Source organism: Lissotriton helveticus, chromosome 3_1 (assembly GCF_964261635.1).
Source record: "Lissotriton helveticus chromosome 3_1, aLisHel1.1, whole genome shotgun sequence".
Classification (NCBI taxonomy): domain Eukaryota; kingdom Metazoa; phylum Chordata; class Amphibia; order Caudata; family Salamandridae; genus Lissotriton; species Lissotriton helveticus.
Window position 1 is genome coordinate 350,231,495 of NC_136061.1, and position 17,717 is coordinate 350,249,211.

Below are 17,717 nucleotides of genomic sequence, written 5' to 3' on the forward strand. Positions count from 1 at the left end.
AGATCTCCTAAGTTGAAACTGACAGCTAGGACAAACCCTATCCATGGAGTGAAGCACCTCCCATGGCATACAAATGTCACACAAGTTTTTGTTAAGGGCGTGAAGTAACTCTCGGCCGTATGTAATAGGGGAATCTGAAAGATGGTGTCCTAAGCGGGCAGCACCTCTGGCCCTGTGCGCTGCCGGGGCGCGGACGGGCGCAGACGGGCTTACCTTAGGAGCACCTTCGTCGCGCCATCGTCGCGCCCGCTGCGCTCCCGGAAACACATTTGCTTCCTATGCCCTGCCTCCCCGAAAGCGCTAGACCGCTAACTCCGGCCAGGCTTCAGGAACAGCACAACCAAGATGGCGCCTCGCCCTCCACTCAAACAGCACTGTCAGCTGCGGTGGAACGGGGCGAGGGAGGCCGTAGGAGGAGCGAGAATGTGCAAAAGATGCAGTAAGAAATGCAAGTATTAAAACCAGTGCTCAGACACAGTAAGTGACAATTTTTTAAAATAGGATAGGCGCCAGCATCTAAATCATGCCTGCGCTCACCGAGTGACCTGACAAGCTTTTCGATGTAATTTGCGGGCTAGTAGATGAAAGATCAGCTCGCATAGACACAGAATCCCCCAAGCAAACCTCAGGCGCTGCCATCAACCTGAAGTTGAATACATCACTACAGCCCCTGGGAGTCTTTTACAAGCATCTACGGAATTCACAGTCCCAAATGAGGGAGACAGAAACTAAATATAATAACCATCATACTGAAAATCTACCATGTCAGCCCCTGGAGGTTTTGAACCGGCTCCAAGTATTGAGTGAACTCAAAGATATTGACTGACAGGAGTCCGGGCAATACTAGACGTACGAGGTTCTAATTTGGGAGGACAGGAAGGAGGATACTGATTTGGACATTAATGATATCAATTAAGCTGATAATATCTGAACTGGTGCTCCAGCGCCATCCATGAACAATACTGCGGATAAGATATGCCAGAGAGTTGCATTGCATAATTGGTTATCCCCTAGCACCTCTAGCCCTGGTTTGGAGGGAGGATACAAAATAGCGTCTTGGAATGTATGTGAAGCAGCGAACAAACAGGGATCAATAGCCTGGTTTGATTTTATAAGTGATCTTGATATAATATGTATTCAGGAAACTTGGTGTATAGCCCCCATTTACTTTGAGGGTTTCTCATCACACTGGCTTGAGGCCGACACTTCGCCTGCTGTTAGGGCCAAAAGGCGGCTCATGGTCCTTATATTGAATAAGCTCCTGGTAAACATCAAGAAAAAAAAATAATATTGGTTAATTATTACAACAATTTTTTTTGATTGTACCCATGGGAAGGTGGTTTCAGCTCTCGATGGTGGGTTAGAGACGTTACTTTCATCTATCACCAATTGTTTTATACTCATTTGTGCAGGAGATTTTAACATCCAATCCTGCCCCTTGTCCACCACACGGGTTTGTGAGGTCAACGACCAGGCCGGGGATGGTTATTTACATTTTCTTCACAACAACTAAAGGGGTATACCGAATTCTATGATTACTAAGTTGAATTTACATTTATTAAAATGCGCTTGTGATAATAATGGAGACTTGATATAAACTTTTATAGGAAGGAAAGCCACAACCATCATTGACCATATCTTAATTTTAGCGAATGCAAGCAAGTGGTGTTCCACACCTAGGGTTGTTAAGCCGGACCGGAGTGATCACAACTGTATTGTATTGATGGTCTTCTTTTGGGGCAAAGCCAGTAACGTCTCACCAAGTATAATTACTGACATCACCCGTACAAGACCCAATACGATGTCGCATTAAGTGGGATGGAGTGGACTCAACCAAAATTATACATGGTATTTTCCCCAAAGGCCTTATAGATATCCTCTATTGCCTGGAAGATGAAGCTATGTTTAATCAGTTACTCTCTAGTTTCATTAGCATTACTAATGTAACCTCTTGACTCGCCTGAGTAATACAGGCCATGGCCAACGCACAAGTTGACTTAATCATGCATGTACTACAGCCTCCCAAGAATTGAAATTGGCCCTCCATTGTCAACCCAGAGAAAATATGTTAATCAAATCCCTTTTTATTCAATTTAAAAAATGTCCTTTCGGTAAGGAAAAAAGGGTCTAAATTGTTGGGGCTGCAGATAGTGCAATAACAAACTTTTTTGGGGATACTGTCAATTCATCCTTTTTAACTCTTTTCCAGAGCGGTTATCCCATTTTACATGTGATGCCTGGGTTGCTCACTTTACGGAAATGTTTAGTTTATCAGCTGCAAGAAAGTAGGTAAGTCCAAGAGAGAAACAGTACCCTTGGCCTCCTCCACCACTGAATATAACGATAGAAGTTCTACTAGCACTGAAAGAAAACATAGGGAGTTAAGCCCCAGGACTCGATGGGGTGCCAGTGGATGTCTATAAAACGGTTGTCGATTTGTGGGGTCCAATTCTAACTAGAGTTTATATTATGGCTGCGACCACTGTGATTCCGCCTTCATGGGGATGTCTATTATAGTACCGATCAATATAAAAGGCAACAAACCCGAACCGAAAAACTACCACCCAATATCACTTTTAGACTCTTCGGGGATGGTGATGGGAAAAGTGTTACTCATGAGATTGGAAGAGTGAGCAAGAGAACACAATACTTTCCCAGACGCAGTTTGGTTTTAGACACGGAGTGGAGACCTTAGAGCAATATGTGAATTTGGACTTAATTGGTAAATGTACACAGTGGCGGCTCCTCAAAGGAGTGCTGCGGGGGAGGGGAAGGGTAGAGGGCAGTAAACTCCGGCATTTGGCCGAACGGAGTTAGGTACATAAAAATAATTACATTCCGTGCGCTGCAACGCCAAGTGGCGATGTAGCGAGCTCAATGTAATTAGTTTTATTTATTTACTTAACTCCGTTTGGCCGTATGCCGGAGTTTACTACCCCCTACCATGCCCCTCCCCTGCCCCGCAACACTCCCTCGAGAAGCCGCCACAGTGTATATACATGTGCTAAAGGTGGTAAACTGTATCTTTGCTTCACAGATTTCAATAGTGCCTTTTTATTTAGTAGATCATTCTATTCTCTGGTCAACCGGGCTCACCATTGGTGCATCTAGACCAATTATCTTCTTTCTTGCAAGGCTATACAAGAAATTATTGCGCAAAGTACACTTTGGTGCACAAGGCGAGTGGACTGAGCATTTTAAGGTAGAACGAGGTATTTGGCAAGGTTGTGTTCTTGCCCCTCTACTATTTTCACTTTGGGAATTTTATTGCTGTAAGAAAACTGGTGGTTAACAAAAACAAAGCCTATACAATGATTTGCGGGGCCAAGCAAAAGAATTGTAGAACTTTATGGTTAATACCCCGGTAGCTACTGTCGACACCTTTTGTTATTTGGGCATTACTTTTGCAGGTAACGGCTCATGGTCACATGAAATTACAAACGTTAGGGGTAAGATGAAAAGAAGTGATCATGGAATCTTTAGGTTTTCAGCAAAGTTGGACAACCGATCCATAAAAGATGTGTTAGCAATATATAAGGCAAGGGTATTCGCAGTTGCTACATATGGGTCTGGTGTGTGGGGCCACTATAACAGTAAGGCTCTTCAGACTGAGAAAAATAGTTCTCAAGTGTTTATTATTTATGCCTACCTCTGCCTCCACGGAGATTACACATAAAGAGGTAGAGTTACAGTATCTTGCAGATATGCCCCTTGCTGCCTTTGTGCTCTATTTGGATAAAAGATGAGACCTGGCTTTGGATAATGCACTCAGTATTCCCTGGCTAAGTTATATCAATTCCATTTACACTGACATTCAAGATTCCATCCCGTCTAACCCCCCACCATTAGTTACACCAATCACCAAACGGTCTATTAAAGACACCTTTATGACCTATAAAAGGGAAGTTAAGGTGAGAAGAGAGGGAGGGAAAACAACTGTTATATTATACCTTTCACTTGCGCTAAAAGGGCTGTCAAAGTTATCTAACTTGTGTTTCAAATTAAATGCACTGTTTTGTATTATTTAGATTTGGACTAGGGATCATCTAGTTGTCTACCCCTCTAAGAAAAATTGTCCCCCAGATACAACTCCCTGTCCATGTGATGGCCTGAGCAAGCAAAGCATTATGCACTTTATGCTACTCTGTGATTTTTATTCTCATTTTGGGAGCTATTATTTAAAACCTCTTCTGCTTACACAAGATATTAGCTCGCATATTTTTGCCCCGAAATATATGCCTGTACTAAATGATATCAGGGCTTGCCTTAATGTAGCACCTTTTGTTATAAAAAGCAATCAATATTCACAAAAGTATTGTTTTTTGATACTACAATGATATGGTAATTGGATGGAAGTTTATATTTTTAAGTAATTTTTAAATATGTACTTTTGGCACGGTCATTTGTGATGTAATTTGTGTTGTTTTTATTTATGATCATAATTAGATGCAATTTGTGTTGATTGCTTTTATGGTTGTTTTTACATACCGAATAAAGTATTGAATCTAATCGACATCTGTCCGGTTACTCTAACGCTTCCCCCTCCTCCAACACCCAAAAATATAAGTGCCAACAGTAAGTTGCTGGCCAAGGCAATGAAGATTAGGTGAGCAGGAGTGAAGACATCCAGAGTCCAACTCTGTGCTCACTCCATCTAAAACACTGCACGATAAGTCCTAATATGCACGGCTCAGACACTTCATATGTCACAGTTTCATGAGCCTAGAGAACAGTCACGAATGAAAAATATAGTAATGTGGTAAAGATTGGCCTTTGACCCACTATTTAAGAGACAATCCTGGATACAATTCAAGGTAGAGGTCTGAGATTTGAGTAGGAATTACGCCATACACAGACTTTCCAGTGCAGATAAATAATGCAGTAAACACTAAAGTATTGGAATAATTCAGGAATTTTTCTGTACATTTGCACGCAGAACATTTAGCTTTTTAGCAAACATATGTGAATAATATTGCTGAAAATGAGTTGTTTGAGCACAATATTTAACAATAAAATATTGGGCAAGCAGCGAGATTTCCCCGCCCTCCCCTCTTGGCTCCCACTGAGGACATTTTGGATCTCTGACTGCAAACTCGCTTGGTAGTGAGGGGATGACATTGAAACCTTTTTCATGGCAGCTTGTATCTACCAGTCTGGTTATGCTCACATGCAAAGTGCTGCGACGCATGCGTGAGGAGAGGCACTAGATAGGAAATCATTACAATAAACATCAGTCTTACACGTCATGAGTTAAGTTCCCCGGCACGGAAACAAACACTCGCAAGTGCCATGGGGTCGAAGATGAAGATTCGCCAGGACTTGACATGTGCGCTTTTATTTACAGGTTTCATTACAAAAGCGATGACCTCTCGAAAAGGCCATAGTCTTGAAGTATCCCCCAAAACAGCGCTGGGAATTTAGTTCACGTGCCCTACCACCCGGCAAGCGGTCAAAAGAATGTATGGTTAAACTGGAAAAGCACAAATTCGCACAACTCATGCTTGGACGAAAAACAGGGCGGGAGGCAGGCAAGCGACAGGGCGGGAGGCAGGCAAGCGACAGGGCGGGGGGCAGGCAAGCGACAGGGCGGGGGGCAGGCAAGCGACAGGGCGGGAGGCAGGCAAGCGACAGGGCGGGAGGCAGGCAAGCGACAGGGCGGGAGGCAGGCAAGCGACAGGGCGGGAGGCAGGCAAGCGACAGGGCGGGAGGCAGGCAAGCGACAGGGCGGGAGGCAGGCAAGCGACAGGGCGGGAGGCAGGCAAGCGACAGGGCGGGAGGCAGGCAAGCGACAGGGCGGGAGGCAGGCAAGCGACAGGGCGGGAGGCAGGCAAGCGACAGGGCGGGAGGCAGGCAAGCGACAGGGCAGGGAGGTAGGCAAGCGACAGGGCAGGGAGGCAGGCAAGCGACAGGGCGGGAGGCAGGCAAGCGACAGGGCGGGAGGCAGGCAAGCGACAGGGCGGGAGGCAGGCAAGCGACAGGGCGGGAGGCAGGCAAGCGACAGGGCGGGAGGCAGGCAAGCGACAGGGCGGGAGGCAGGCAAGCGACAGGGCGGGAGGCAGGCAAGCGACAGGGCGGGAGGCAGGCAAGCGACAGGGCGGGAGGCAGGCAAGCGACAGGGCGGGAGGCAGGCAAGCGACAGGGCGGGAGGCAGGCAAGCGACAGGGCGGGAGGCAGGCAAGCGACAGGGCGGGAGGCAGGCAAGCGACAGGGCGGGAGGCAGGCAAGCGACAGGGCGGGAGGCAGGCAAGCGACAGGGCGGGAGGCAGGCAAGCGACAGGGCGGGAGGCAGGCAAGCGACAGGGCGGGAGGCAGGCAAGCGACAGAGCGGGAGGCAGGTCAGCGACAGGGCGGGAGGCAGGCAAGCGACAGGGCGGGAGGCAGGCAAGCAATAGCGAGGGAAGCGGGCAAGCAAAAACGCGGGTGGGATAGGGAAGCAACAACGCGGGCGGGTTGGATAGGGAAGCAACAATGTGGGCAGGTGGGCTAGGTAAACAACAACGCCGGTGGGTGGGATAGGGAAGCAACAACGAGGGTCGGTGGGATAGGGAGGCAGCAACCCGGGTAGGTGGGATAGGGAAGCAACAAAGCGGGTAGGTGGGATAGGGAAGCAACAATGCGGGTAGGTGGGATAGGGAAGCAACAAAGCAGGTGGGTGGGATAGGTAAGCAACAAAGCGGGTGGGTGGGATAGGTAAGCAACAAAGCGGGTGGGTGGGATAGGGAAGCAACAACGCGGGTGGGTGGGATAGAGAAGCAACAACGCGGGTGGGTGGGATAGAGAAGCAATAACGGGTGTGGGTGGGATAGAGAAGCAATAACGGGGGGAGGTATAAGGAAGCAACTAAGCACCTTGGCAAGCAATGATCTGAGATGTGGTGGAAGGAGTAAACCAATAGGACAGGAGAGAGCAGGCATGGAACGGAGCGGGTGGTAGGGGGCAAGCAGGGAAACTGAGTGGGATGGAAGCTGGCAAGCAACAACAAAGAGGGATGGGAGGGGGCAAAAAACAACATGAAGAGGAAGAATACAGAGCAGGACCAGGGTAGAAGCATAAGAAGGGGACGGCCTGCAAACACATGTACTCTTACGGAGTGTTTACCTAAAAGAAAAAAGTAGCAACAAATGCATGAGCAGTGGAAAGACAAGTGATTTGCCAAGCTGCAAGAGAGGGACAAACACACAAACAGAAGTGTAGCCAGCATGCACTGACCAAAGGCAAGAGAATGAGCGAGGATAAAGCAAACCAATGGTAAGCAATGGGCAGGCTTTAAGGCCTTTGCAAGCTAACAAAAAAGCGACAGCGCGAGCATTGTTTCAGGAGAGACATGAGGGCAAGTACAAGCGTGCATTATAATGAAGCATGCATTATAAGGAAGCATGCCTTATATTGAAGTGCACATTATAATAAAGAGCTTTTGTGTAATTTGTTATGTAATTTCCATGAGGGTAAAGTGCAATTCATAAATTTGTTACTAGCTAAGTCACCGAATATTAAAAGTAAATATCTGTAAAACGTTGTTTTGCAAAAGAACTTTAAGATAGCATCAAATATACAAATGGAAAGAATCACTAAAATTCAAGCCTTAAAAAAGCTGATTGTTTGCTGGGGAACAGACATTGGACCGTTTTCTGAATACAGGTTTTATTTTATCCAAACAGAATGAACTTACAAAATCATTTATTTTAATATTTAATAAATGAGTAACTTTACAATGCACTGAAAAGCAGCTTCTAAGCTGGACCGTGATGGAAATAAATTCCACAAAATAATCTGCAGCAACATTGAAGTGTACAGTTTTTTTTGCCCCAGATGTAATTAACTGTGGAACTCATGGCTTGAGAAAGTAGGTCTCACAGACATAGGATTCCAAAAGCATTCATTTATCAATCTTGCCAATATAAAACATGTTAAGAAAAAAGTACTATTTACGTGGATAATAGAGACATGTGTTAATTACAGTGTAACCAAACAATGGCTGTAAGCAGAAAATAGAAAGAAGTGATAACATTAAGTGGGATGTAGCTGGGACTTTCACCTGGAACGTTGTACCACTTGGCTCCGTTAGTGATGCCCTCAGGGAAGTACTCGTTGGCATACACTTCTTTACAAGGTCTACCTTTGAACATATCTGCATTCTCCTATAGACAGTAGAAAGAAAGGAAATCAGAAGAGAACTAGATTTACCAATCTCTGCTACAAAAATAATTTTCTGAATGATAACTGGCTGGAAGAAGCAAAGATGCTATTTGAGAAGGAACGAATGCAACCAACAATAGCGCGCGCGCGCGCGCGCACACACACACACACACACACACACACACACACACACACACACACACACACACACACACACACACACACACACACACACACACACACACACACACACACACACACACACACACACACACACACACACACACACACACACACACACACACACACACACACACACACACACACACACACACACACACACACACACACACACACACACACACACACACACACACACACACACACACACACACACAAAAGTAGAAAAATCGATACTGTTAACATTGTGTACTCGATGGAGAGAGTTTACTTTGTGCAACACTGTTTGCAGACAGTGAAATTCTCATGAGAAATACACCACAGAATATTTAAAATTATGTACCAAGAACAGTGAACACAACGACTATTCACTTGAAATAACCAAGTTCTGAAGGTGCTAAAGATCATACTATCTGTAGCATTCATACTATGGTAAATACTTTAAAGATAACCCATCTTCTAAAGCAGAACAAGCACATGTACCTAGGTTGGCACCTAGTGCACACAGTGTTCTATGTTAAGTAGAATTTGTCCTGCTTAGACTATTCGGTCTAATAACTCATGGCTCATAACAATACTTAGTATGTTGTACATAGAATCTTTGTCCTAAAACCTTTATGGAACATAATAAACCGAAGTCGTGAACCGTCACCTACACAGAGTTACTCTTCAATACAAAGATTTACAACTGTACACACCTATGGTGCGTTAGGAGCACATGCATTTTGTAAACACAACGATTAGCTCGACATAGGCTGTACAAAATTAGGCAGAAAAGTAATTTGGCCATTAGCCAACACCATGTAAACTATAAAACAAACCAACAGACTCATTGGATGATGTAATCAGTGATGTCATTCGAATTATCATCTGTGATATTATAAATGAGCTCTCAGGACATGTCATGAAAGATGTAATATGTGAGGCCATAAGCAGTTCTACTTACTGGTGAATTTCTTATTTTTTTGGGGTTCAATATGTTATTGTTACCACTAATATATTTACTTAACTAGAACGTAACTTGACCCTTTGGTTAGACCCTGGGGGACCCCATCCTTCTGGGCTTTTTTTTATTAAAAGGGAGGGTGGAGCACATGGTGTCCCTTTCCAAGCCTTATTAGGCCCTGTGGACCCCATCCTTCAGGGCCATATTTTAAATTTAATTAAAGGTGTGGGGGAGAACGACTGTGTGGCCCTCATCCTCTAGCCTTATTAGACCCTGGGAACCACATCCATTGTGTCACAATTTCAAAAATGGAGAGGGAGGACACGCTGCCCCCCTCCCTGAGCCTTGTTGTGTCCTGGAGATCCCATCCCCATGGCCTTTTCTTTTAATGAAAGAGGAAGGGGGGACACAGGTATCCCTCTCTCAGAGCTTCGATAGGCCCTGCGGACCCCATCTTCCAGGGAGTTTTTTTTTTTTTTAATTAAAAGGACAGGGGGTCGTCTGCTTATCCCCGCCAACCATATTAATAAATTGGGCCCTGGGGAATGGGGTCCCAAAGGATAAAAAGGCGCAGGAAGGGAGGGCCACGTGCCCCCCCCCCCCTTTAAGAAATGTGCCGCCGGTAGGCCATGTTGGGAGTTTTTTCCTGATCCTATGGAGTCTTACGGGAATGTGTCAAAAATTGCCATTAAAAAAAAAAAATGGCCCAAGTGAGGATTCTTTTGGGTTCCCCTCACACGCTGCCTGGGGGCAAAGGTACCATACCCTGCCACCTTTTATCACTTTTTTTTTATAGTCCAGAACAGGGGATTAAGTCCCAGAGTCCTGTAATTGCTGTCAGCAATATTTTTCTGATGTTCCTGGCAGCCAATCGGAGCACTCACCTCGCCTGAATCCCAAGGAGCGAATTAGCTCAAAGGGGAAAAGGGTCCCTGGGTCAATCAGAATGCTCCACTTTTAAATTGGCACTCCTGCAAGACCCTCTCTAGCATATCTCAAGTAACTATAAGTTGTACCCTAAAGTAACTATAACTAGCGCCCCCGCCATGCACAGTCTGATCAACAATGATAGCATTTCAGATGTAATCAGGGATGTTAGAAATGTTGTCAATGAACATGTTACGAGTGATTTAATATGCAAGGGTAAAAGCAGTACATAGTGAGGGTACAAGTTATAGTGACTTGAGATAACCAGAACTGCTGAATTGCAGTGGTTTTGTTGGTTTCAAATGGAATGTTGTATGTGACATTTTCACCCAACTATAACATCCTGTTAACCTTTATCTGTTTCAGTGAATTTATAAGTCTGTTTTAATGTAAAGTTGGATGTTCTTACAAGTCCTAACTATAACTTTACTTCAACCTTTGTCTTGTTCAATAGATTTCTAGGTTAACGTAAATTAAGATGTCTATCGTAATGCATGGCGGGGGCTGGACGCAAGTTAAAGCCTGGCATTGTCCGTTGTGCTGCCCACGTCCAAGCTTGCTGCCATTTCCCCCCCATTTTCCTTGCCCTCCATTGTCCAAGTACATACCCCTGCCCCCTTGTCCAGCCTTGAGTGGATGTACTGCCACTGCCCTTCCTGTCTGCCGCGCATAGTAAACTTGCTGCCTCTACCCACTTCGTCTCTGCCCTCTGTTGTCAAAGTCTATGCACCTGCCCCCTCCGTCTGCCCTACAAGGTAGGACGTACTACTACTGCCCTCCAGTTAGCTTGATGTCACTGCCCACTCCTCCTGCCTTCCATTGCTTGTGGCTATGTCCGTATCATTGCCCTCCTGCTTAGCCCTCATTCTTAGCTTGTTGCCCTTGCCCTCCTTCCCCCTGCCGTTTGATGTCTGTGTGCATGCCCCTGCTCCCTTCCTTTTGCTCACCAGGTACCCTGGACCTGCCACTGCCCCCTTTTGTCTATTAGGAGTGCCCTATTGAGCCGCACAGCCCAACCCACTTGCCCAGCATGGTCAGATGGTTTTCGCCTGTCCCTGCCACCCTACCTTCCATTGTTCGAGTTCCATGCTCCTATGCCCTCCCTCTGGTCCATCATACTCCATTTTGCTGCCACTTCCTTCTCCCCTCAATGCTCGGTTGTGCTGTGGCTGATCCTCCTACCCACACTGCATGATCTGTTGTGAAGCCCCCGGCCCCTTCCCCATTCCTCTTATATGTCCAGCCCCTACTTTGCTCTTCTGCCCTCCATGGCTGTTGCGCTGCCACTGACTGTTCCATCTGACCTGTGTGGTCAGCTTGCTGCTTCTCACCCCTACCACCTTTGTCCGTGTGTATGCTATTATAGCCGCCCTCTTGCCCACCATGGTGTGTTGTGCTTTCAGGGCCAATCCTGCACACCCTGCATGGGCAGTTTGACGCTCCTGCCCTGGCCCCGGTTTCCATCTGCAGCCCCTATCCCCTCTCTCCTGCCTTCCATGATCCGAAGGCTTGCCCCTTCCTCCTATCTCCTGCCCATCGTGGTTTGTTGTGCAGCAATTCTCCCTGCTGCCTGTCCGATAAGGTCAGCTACTTGCCCGTGCCTTTTTCCCCTCTGCTGTGTGTTCATTACCCAGTCCCCTCCCTATTGCTTTCATTGGTCCGTTGTTCTGTACTGCTCACCTTGACCTGTGTGATGTACTGTTGCTGCAATAGTGTGCTGCTGTAACCCCTGGCACCTGCCCTGTAAATTCAGCTTGATGTCCATGCCCACCTCCCTCCTGCCCTGTATTGTCCAAGTCCATGTCCCTGCACCATTCCTCCTGCCCTCTGTGGTCCAATGTACCATACATGCCAACATTTTGAACTTGATAAGAGGGAATTGATTTTCCTTATTGACTTATATTTAGAAAGATGAGCTTCTGGGCTGAAGAGGGCTAAAATAAAGCCCTTTTGGGTCTAAAAACATCAGATGTTTCATGCCTAAATTGGGTCTGTTGGCATGTATGGTTGTACTGCCACTGCCGCCTCCTTCTGCCCTTGATGGTCTGTTGTATTGCCACAGCCTCTCTTGCCTGTCCTGAATGGTTGGTGTGTTGTTCCTGCCCTGATTTCCCATGCCCTCCATGGTCTGTTGTGCTGCCACTGCCCCTCCCGTCTACACAGCATGGTCAACTTGCAGTCTCTGCCCCCCTCCGAGTCTGTGCCCCTGACCTCTGCCTCCTCATAGCGTTCTAATTAACAACTAGATAGATAACATTCTATATTTATTACAAAAGTGTGGCATGCCTGAAGTCATCTTGATGGAATCATACTGTAATACCCAGAGTATTTCCTTTAGAAATTATAAAAAAAAGGAGGGGGTCTTTTTCCCATTATAATTATGGTTGGTGTTCTAAACCCTTTAAACCATGTCAACTGGTTCTCGACATCCCCAGCCGAAGTCACATCGCGCAACACCTCAGACAACTCCACTGGCTCCTGGGCAACAAGAGAATCACCTTCAAGCTCCTCACACATGCCTACAAAGCCCTCCACAACATAGAACCAGAATACCTGAACCACTACCTCGCATTCCACGTACCCCCCAGACAACTCTGTTCTGCCCAATGCGCCCTATCCTCGGTCCACAGGATCCACAAGACCAGAACCGGAGAAAGTTCATTTGCCTACCTCGCAGCCAAGACCTGGAACACATCCACCTCAGGCAATCCGCATCGCTGACCCAATTCAACAAGGACCTCAAAACCTGGTTCTCTGAATGATATTCCACACCGCGAGGGACCAGCAGGCCCCCACACCCCTCCTTGAGACCCTCAGGGCTGAGTAGTCACCCTTTACAAACCCCTGATTGATTGAAAAAACTAACATGGACACATTTTCCGAGTTCCCAAATAGCGAAAAAGTGCTTTTAAATAATTTGCTATATTGATTTTTTTATCCCGTTGATCATTTGATTATTTGTTGCACTTAAGTAAGAGGATGTGGCATTATGGCCACAGCTAAGGACTTTGTAACTAGGTAACTAGGTTGGAGTTTCTGTTTCAGCATCGGCTCAACATCATGTGATTCTGGGCAAATTACCGAATTTCTCTATGCCTGAAAACCAGAAAGAATGTGTCCTTGTGTAATGTAACTGATGCTCATGTAGAGCACTCCAAAACTTCGGATCGAGTCCACACAATATAAAACTGAAAACAAAATGTACGCGTTTTGCACACTTCTGTCATTGGCCTATACTTAGGCTACATGTGGTTGATATATGCACTACATTTAGGATCTTTATTCTCTGGTGGCCATCTAGGGAATCTTTTTTTGTTATGAGGCTTCCTCATTTACTGCAGTACCCTCAGGGGAAAACACTTTGTTTTCCACTTCAATTCCATCAAGATGGCTTTCAGATGTGCCACACTTGACATAAATTCAGAATGAAAGCAGTCTAGTTGCTCTTTAGAACACTGTGGTATAGCTGCAGGTGATCAAAGTAAAAAGTAGTTTATTTCCAAGAAATATATTCATATATGAAATATTACACACATTTCTAATCCATGAAATAGTGTAAAAAAGAACACAATTTTAGTTATCTAAAACAATGCATGATTGTATCCTTATACACGACTACTTGCAGATTATGCATTTTCAACTAGATAAAAATTCAAATTTTTCCTACCCGGACCCAATACAATCTATTATCCAAGTCTCACATATATTTAAAACTTTCACAAAAAATTGATAGAAAACTAATCAATATAAGAACAATTCATTCTGCCCCATTAGCATTTTAATGTGCAACATGTGTTTAACCAATATCAAGTTGTTTGTTTACCCCAATCGGGATTCTAAGGTGTAATGTGCATTCTCACAACTTCCTACTTGGGGATCTACTATTTTACTTAACATCACCTTGTGGAGTGTAATTACATCCATTCAGATCTAGATCTTAAACCCTATGGGGAAGATAGTGCCCGTTGGGACTTAATGATTTTACATAAATACTGACCAGCGGCAATAGCTACAGCTCAATCGAAGACTATAAAACCGCTCTAAGCCCGCATTCCTAGTTTGAATCTCATATTTTTTTTAACACAGGCCGAAGAATCTTTTTCCTTGCCGCAATGAAAAATACACAATCCACCAATAAATGGCTCACTGAATATTTCCCCCCTCTCATCTGCAGTTGCTCACCAGGGGGTTAACTGGCAGTCTGTTGCTGGTGTATAAAGTGCATTTTGTTCCTTTCTAAATAAAATGTTTTAAGTTTGACCATTTTGATTCAATCAAGATAGCGACAGTTTTGCCGCACTTTTGTCGGAAGTAAGACTGTTAGCGCTCTAGTTGTTCCAAAGACCACTTTGGGAGGCTGCATTAGAACACAGGCTGCCCTGATGGAAGCACTTGTTTTACCTGGAATGTCGGACAATATTCTCACATGGCTGAGAAAGATACTGTGAATGTTCAGACAATATGCTTTCAATCTAGCTTCTGGAGCACCTTCCATAACCTCAGTAGAAGGTTAGCATTTTTCACAAAGTAAAATCACCTTAGGACATACCACAATTCCTTAAATTAGTATGGTATCACTAACAAATGATTTATATTGTAACTAAAATTTGTTATCACCTTTTATATATGCTGCTTTTGCTGAGCCTCAAAACCTCCTATTCACTACAATGCATCTGATTAGAGCCCATGTTCCATAGTCCTGTAATGGCTGCTACAGTGGGTTGTCCATGTTGTGGCCAGCCAATAAAGGAAGGGTAGCATTGTGCCCCGCACATGCTCTCTGGGGGTCTTGGTGTGGTTACTATGCCCTCTTACATATTTTTTTCAATTCATTTACAGGACACAGGGACCAAGTCCCGGAGTCTTGTAATGGATGCCAATACATATGGTTAGCGGTGAAACCAACCAATCCGGATTGACTAATCCTCCTTAAATTGGCCACTCAGAGCATATCTTAACACCAACTGTCCGGAAAGCTTAATTTTTTTGTAACCTTAATTTCTCAAAAACGAACTAACGGAATTTACACCAAATCCCAAAAAGCATAACCTGGGTAGTAATATCTAGCTTCCTGACAAATTTGGTGTAATACATTCAGCAGTGTTCTAGAGACAGGGCTACAGCAAAGTCTTTGAAAAATGAATGGGGATTTTGCGTTTTGGGACCCTCCTTTTTTCTCCTGGCCCCCGCTTGACGAATCACCCCAAACCACTTCAAACAAAAACTAGTCAAAAAGTAGCACCTTTTTGGAAAGTTACATAGAGATTTGTAAAATGGGGCCAAAGGGTTTAGCAACACAAATGGAACAGCTGACTAACACAAATATATATCACTGAAAAAACCATAGGTTTCAGGGGCGTTCTAGATAGTTGGACATTCACTCGTACAAAACCATTGAAATGCCCCCGTTATAGTTAGTTCAGCCAACTATAACTTGCGCGCCCCAATGCACTGCTGATGACGTCACATAGTACATCACTCATGACATGGTCAGTGACATCACTCTTGACATCACTGATGACATCACTGATGAAATCACTGATTACATCATCCAGTGAATGTGTGTTTTTCTGAAAATTAAATATGTTTTATATATGTACACCTCAAAGTCGATAGAGAATAAATGGGTATATAAGTGTTTAAATGGATGACTTTTTGTAAAATTGATTGTATAACAGACTGATTAAGTGTATCTTAGTGAATACATGGGTTAGTGAGTAATGTTTAAATATGTAAACCTCTGTATCAGTCTCTCACTTTGTGTATAAGTGCCTGCATGGGTTGGTGAGTAGTTACATGAGTGTCTATATGGGTTATTGCTTGGTTTTTCGAGTATCAGTAGGAGTGTCTGAATGTCTGGATGGTTCAGTGGAGGGTATTACCTAGTGCATAGATGAATGAGTGCGTCGCTGTTTGTTTGTGTTAAAGACAGTATGTGTGCTGGACTGTATTGGTGGATGAGTGAGTGTGAGTGTGAGTGTGAGTGTGAGTGTGAGTGTGAGTGTGAGTGTGTGTGTGTGTGTGTGTGTGTGTGTGTGTGTGTGTGTGTGTGTGTGTGTGTGTGTGTGTGTGTGTGTGTGTGTGTGTGTGTGTGTGTGTGTGTGTGTGTGTGTGTGTGTGTGTGTGTGTGTGTGTGTGTGTGTGTGTGTGTGTGTGTGTGTGTGTGTGTGTGTGTGTGTGTGTGTGTGTGTATGGGTGTATGGGTGTGTTAGTGAGTGAATGACTTTCTCAATAGTGTCTTTATAAGTAACTACATATATTTTAAACTAGTATATGCGAGTATTGGTTCATATAAGTGAGTATATGTAAGAGTGAGAGATTAGAAGAGTTCCTGTAAGAATAAGTATGTGTTTCTATAAGTGATTGTTTCAAAGAGTAAGTATGTGTAAGTTTCTATAGAAGTAAGTGTGGTGGTGTGTGTATAACTGTATATGCAAGTAAATAGATGTTTGATTCTTTATTAGCATGAGTGACTATGTGTGTGAGTGACTATGGATGACTGGCGGTGTGTAACAGGTTGTATAGGTGTATGAGTTCATATGATGAGTGAGTACATGTATGAGTGACTGTATAGGACTGTTGGTGAATGAGTGAATGTGTATGTAGATCTTGGAATTACTGAATAGGTGTGTTTTAAGTGGTATTGGTATGTCCATTGTTTTGAAAATGTTAGTTTCTATTTTTGAGTGTGTGTATCAAAGGTTATATTAGGGTGAGAGGAGGTCTGCCACTATCACAAGGATGATGTCATCAGTGATGTCATTTGAGATGTCAACAGTGATGTCATGAGTGATGTCACCGACGATGTAATATGTGACATCAGCAGTGCATTGCTGGCGCGCAAGTTATAGATAGCTGAACTAACTGTAACGGGTGAATTTCAATGTGTTTTTACGAGTGAAATGTCAAGCTAAATATAACGCCCAAGAAACCTATGGTTTTTTCAGTGAATTTGTAAGGTTTTTTAAAAGCTAATTCCTAACTATAACGTGCCTGAAACGTATGGTTTTTTAAATGAATTTCAAAGGTTTTTTAAATCCTAGTTTCTACAAATGCCTACAGAGGTACGACATGTGAAGAAAGAAGAAAAACACACAGAGAGAAGCAAAAGAAATGCAGAAAGAAACAGAAGTCCTCAAAGATGAAGAAAAGTGCAGGAAGAAGGAAGACGTGCAGAAAGTACAAACAGAGGAGCAGAAAGAGGCCTTGTTGCGAAATCATCCTGCACCCTCAACTTTTTCAGATGGGTACTGCTGGTAACTGACTCTGATTAACCAGTCCTAGAGCCAGTGCTATGCTAAAAGACACTTAGAATACAGTTAAAACACCTATATACACTAGGGAACACTAGGCGTTGGGGTGCCCCTGTGATTAGCATGACCTCCTCTGTAAGCCCCTAGTATATAATAGGGCAGGGGGATTGAAACGACGTCTCAAAACGCGCCACAGGGCACGTTTGCAGACTGGTGAAGAGAGGAGGGGCCTGAGGTGACGTGTGCAAACACGCCCTGTGGCACGTTGTAGGTTG

The 17,717-nt window shown here is 44.5% G+C and overlaps 1 protein-coding gene across 1 annotated transcript in view; it reads right to left on the reverse strand.

The window, feature by feature from the left end:
* The window catches only part of CPD (carboxypeptidase D), a 626,198-nt gene that overhangs the window by 295,232 nt on the left and 313,249 nt on the right, over positions 1-17,717 (reverse strand). Inside the window, exon 9 of the mRNA XM_078680013.1 lies at positions 8,036-8,138. Within this exon, the coding sequence (XP_078536139.1) occupies positions 8,036-8,138 (103 nt within the window). The remainder of the gene's footprint in view (positions 1-8,035; positions 8,139-17,717) is intronic.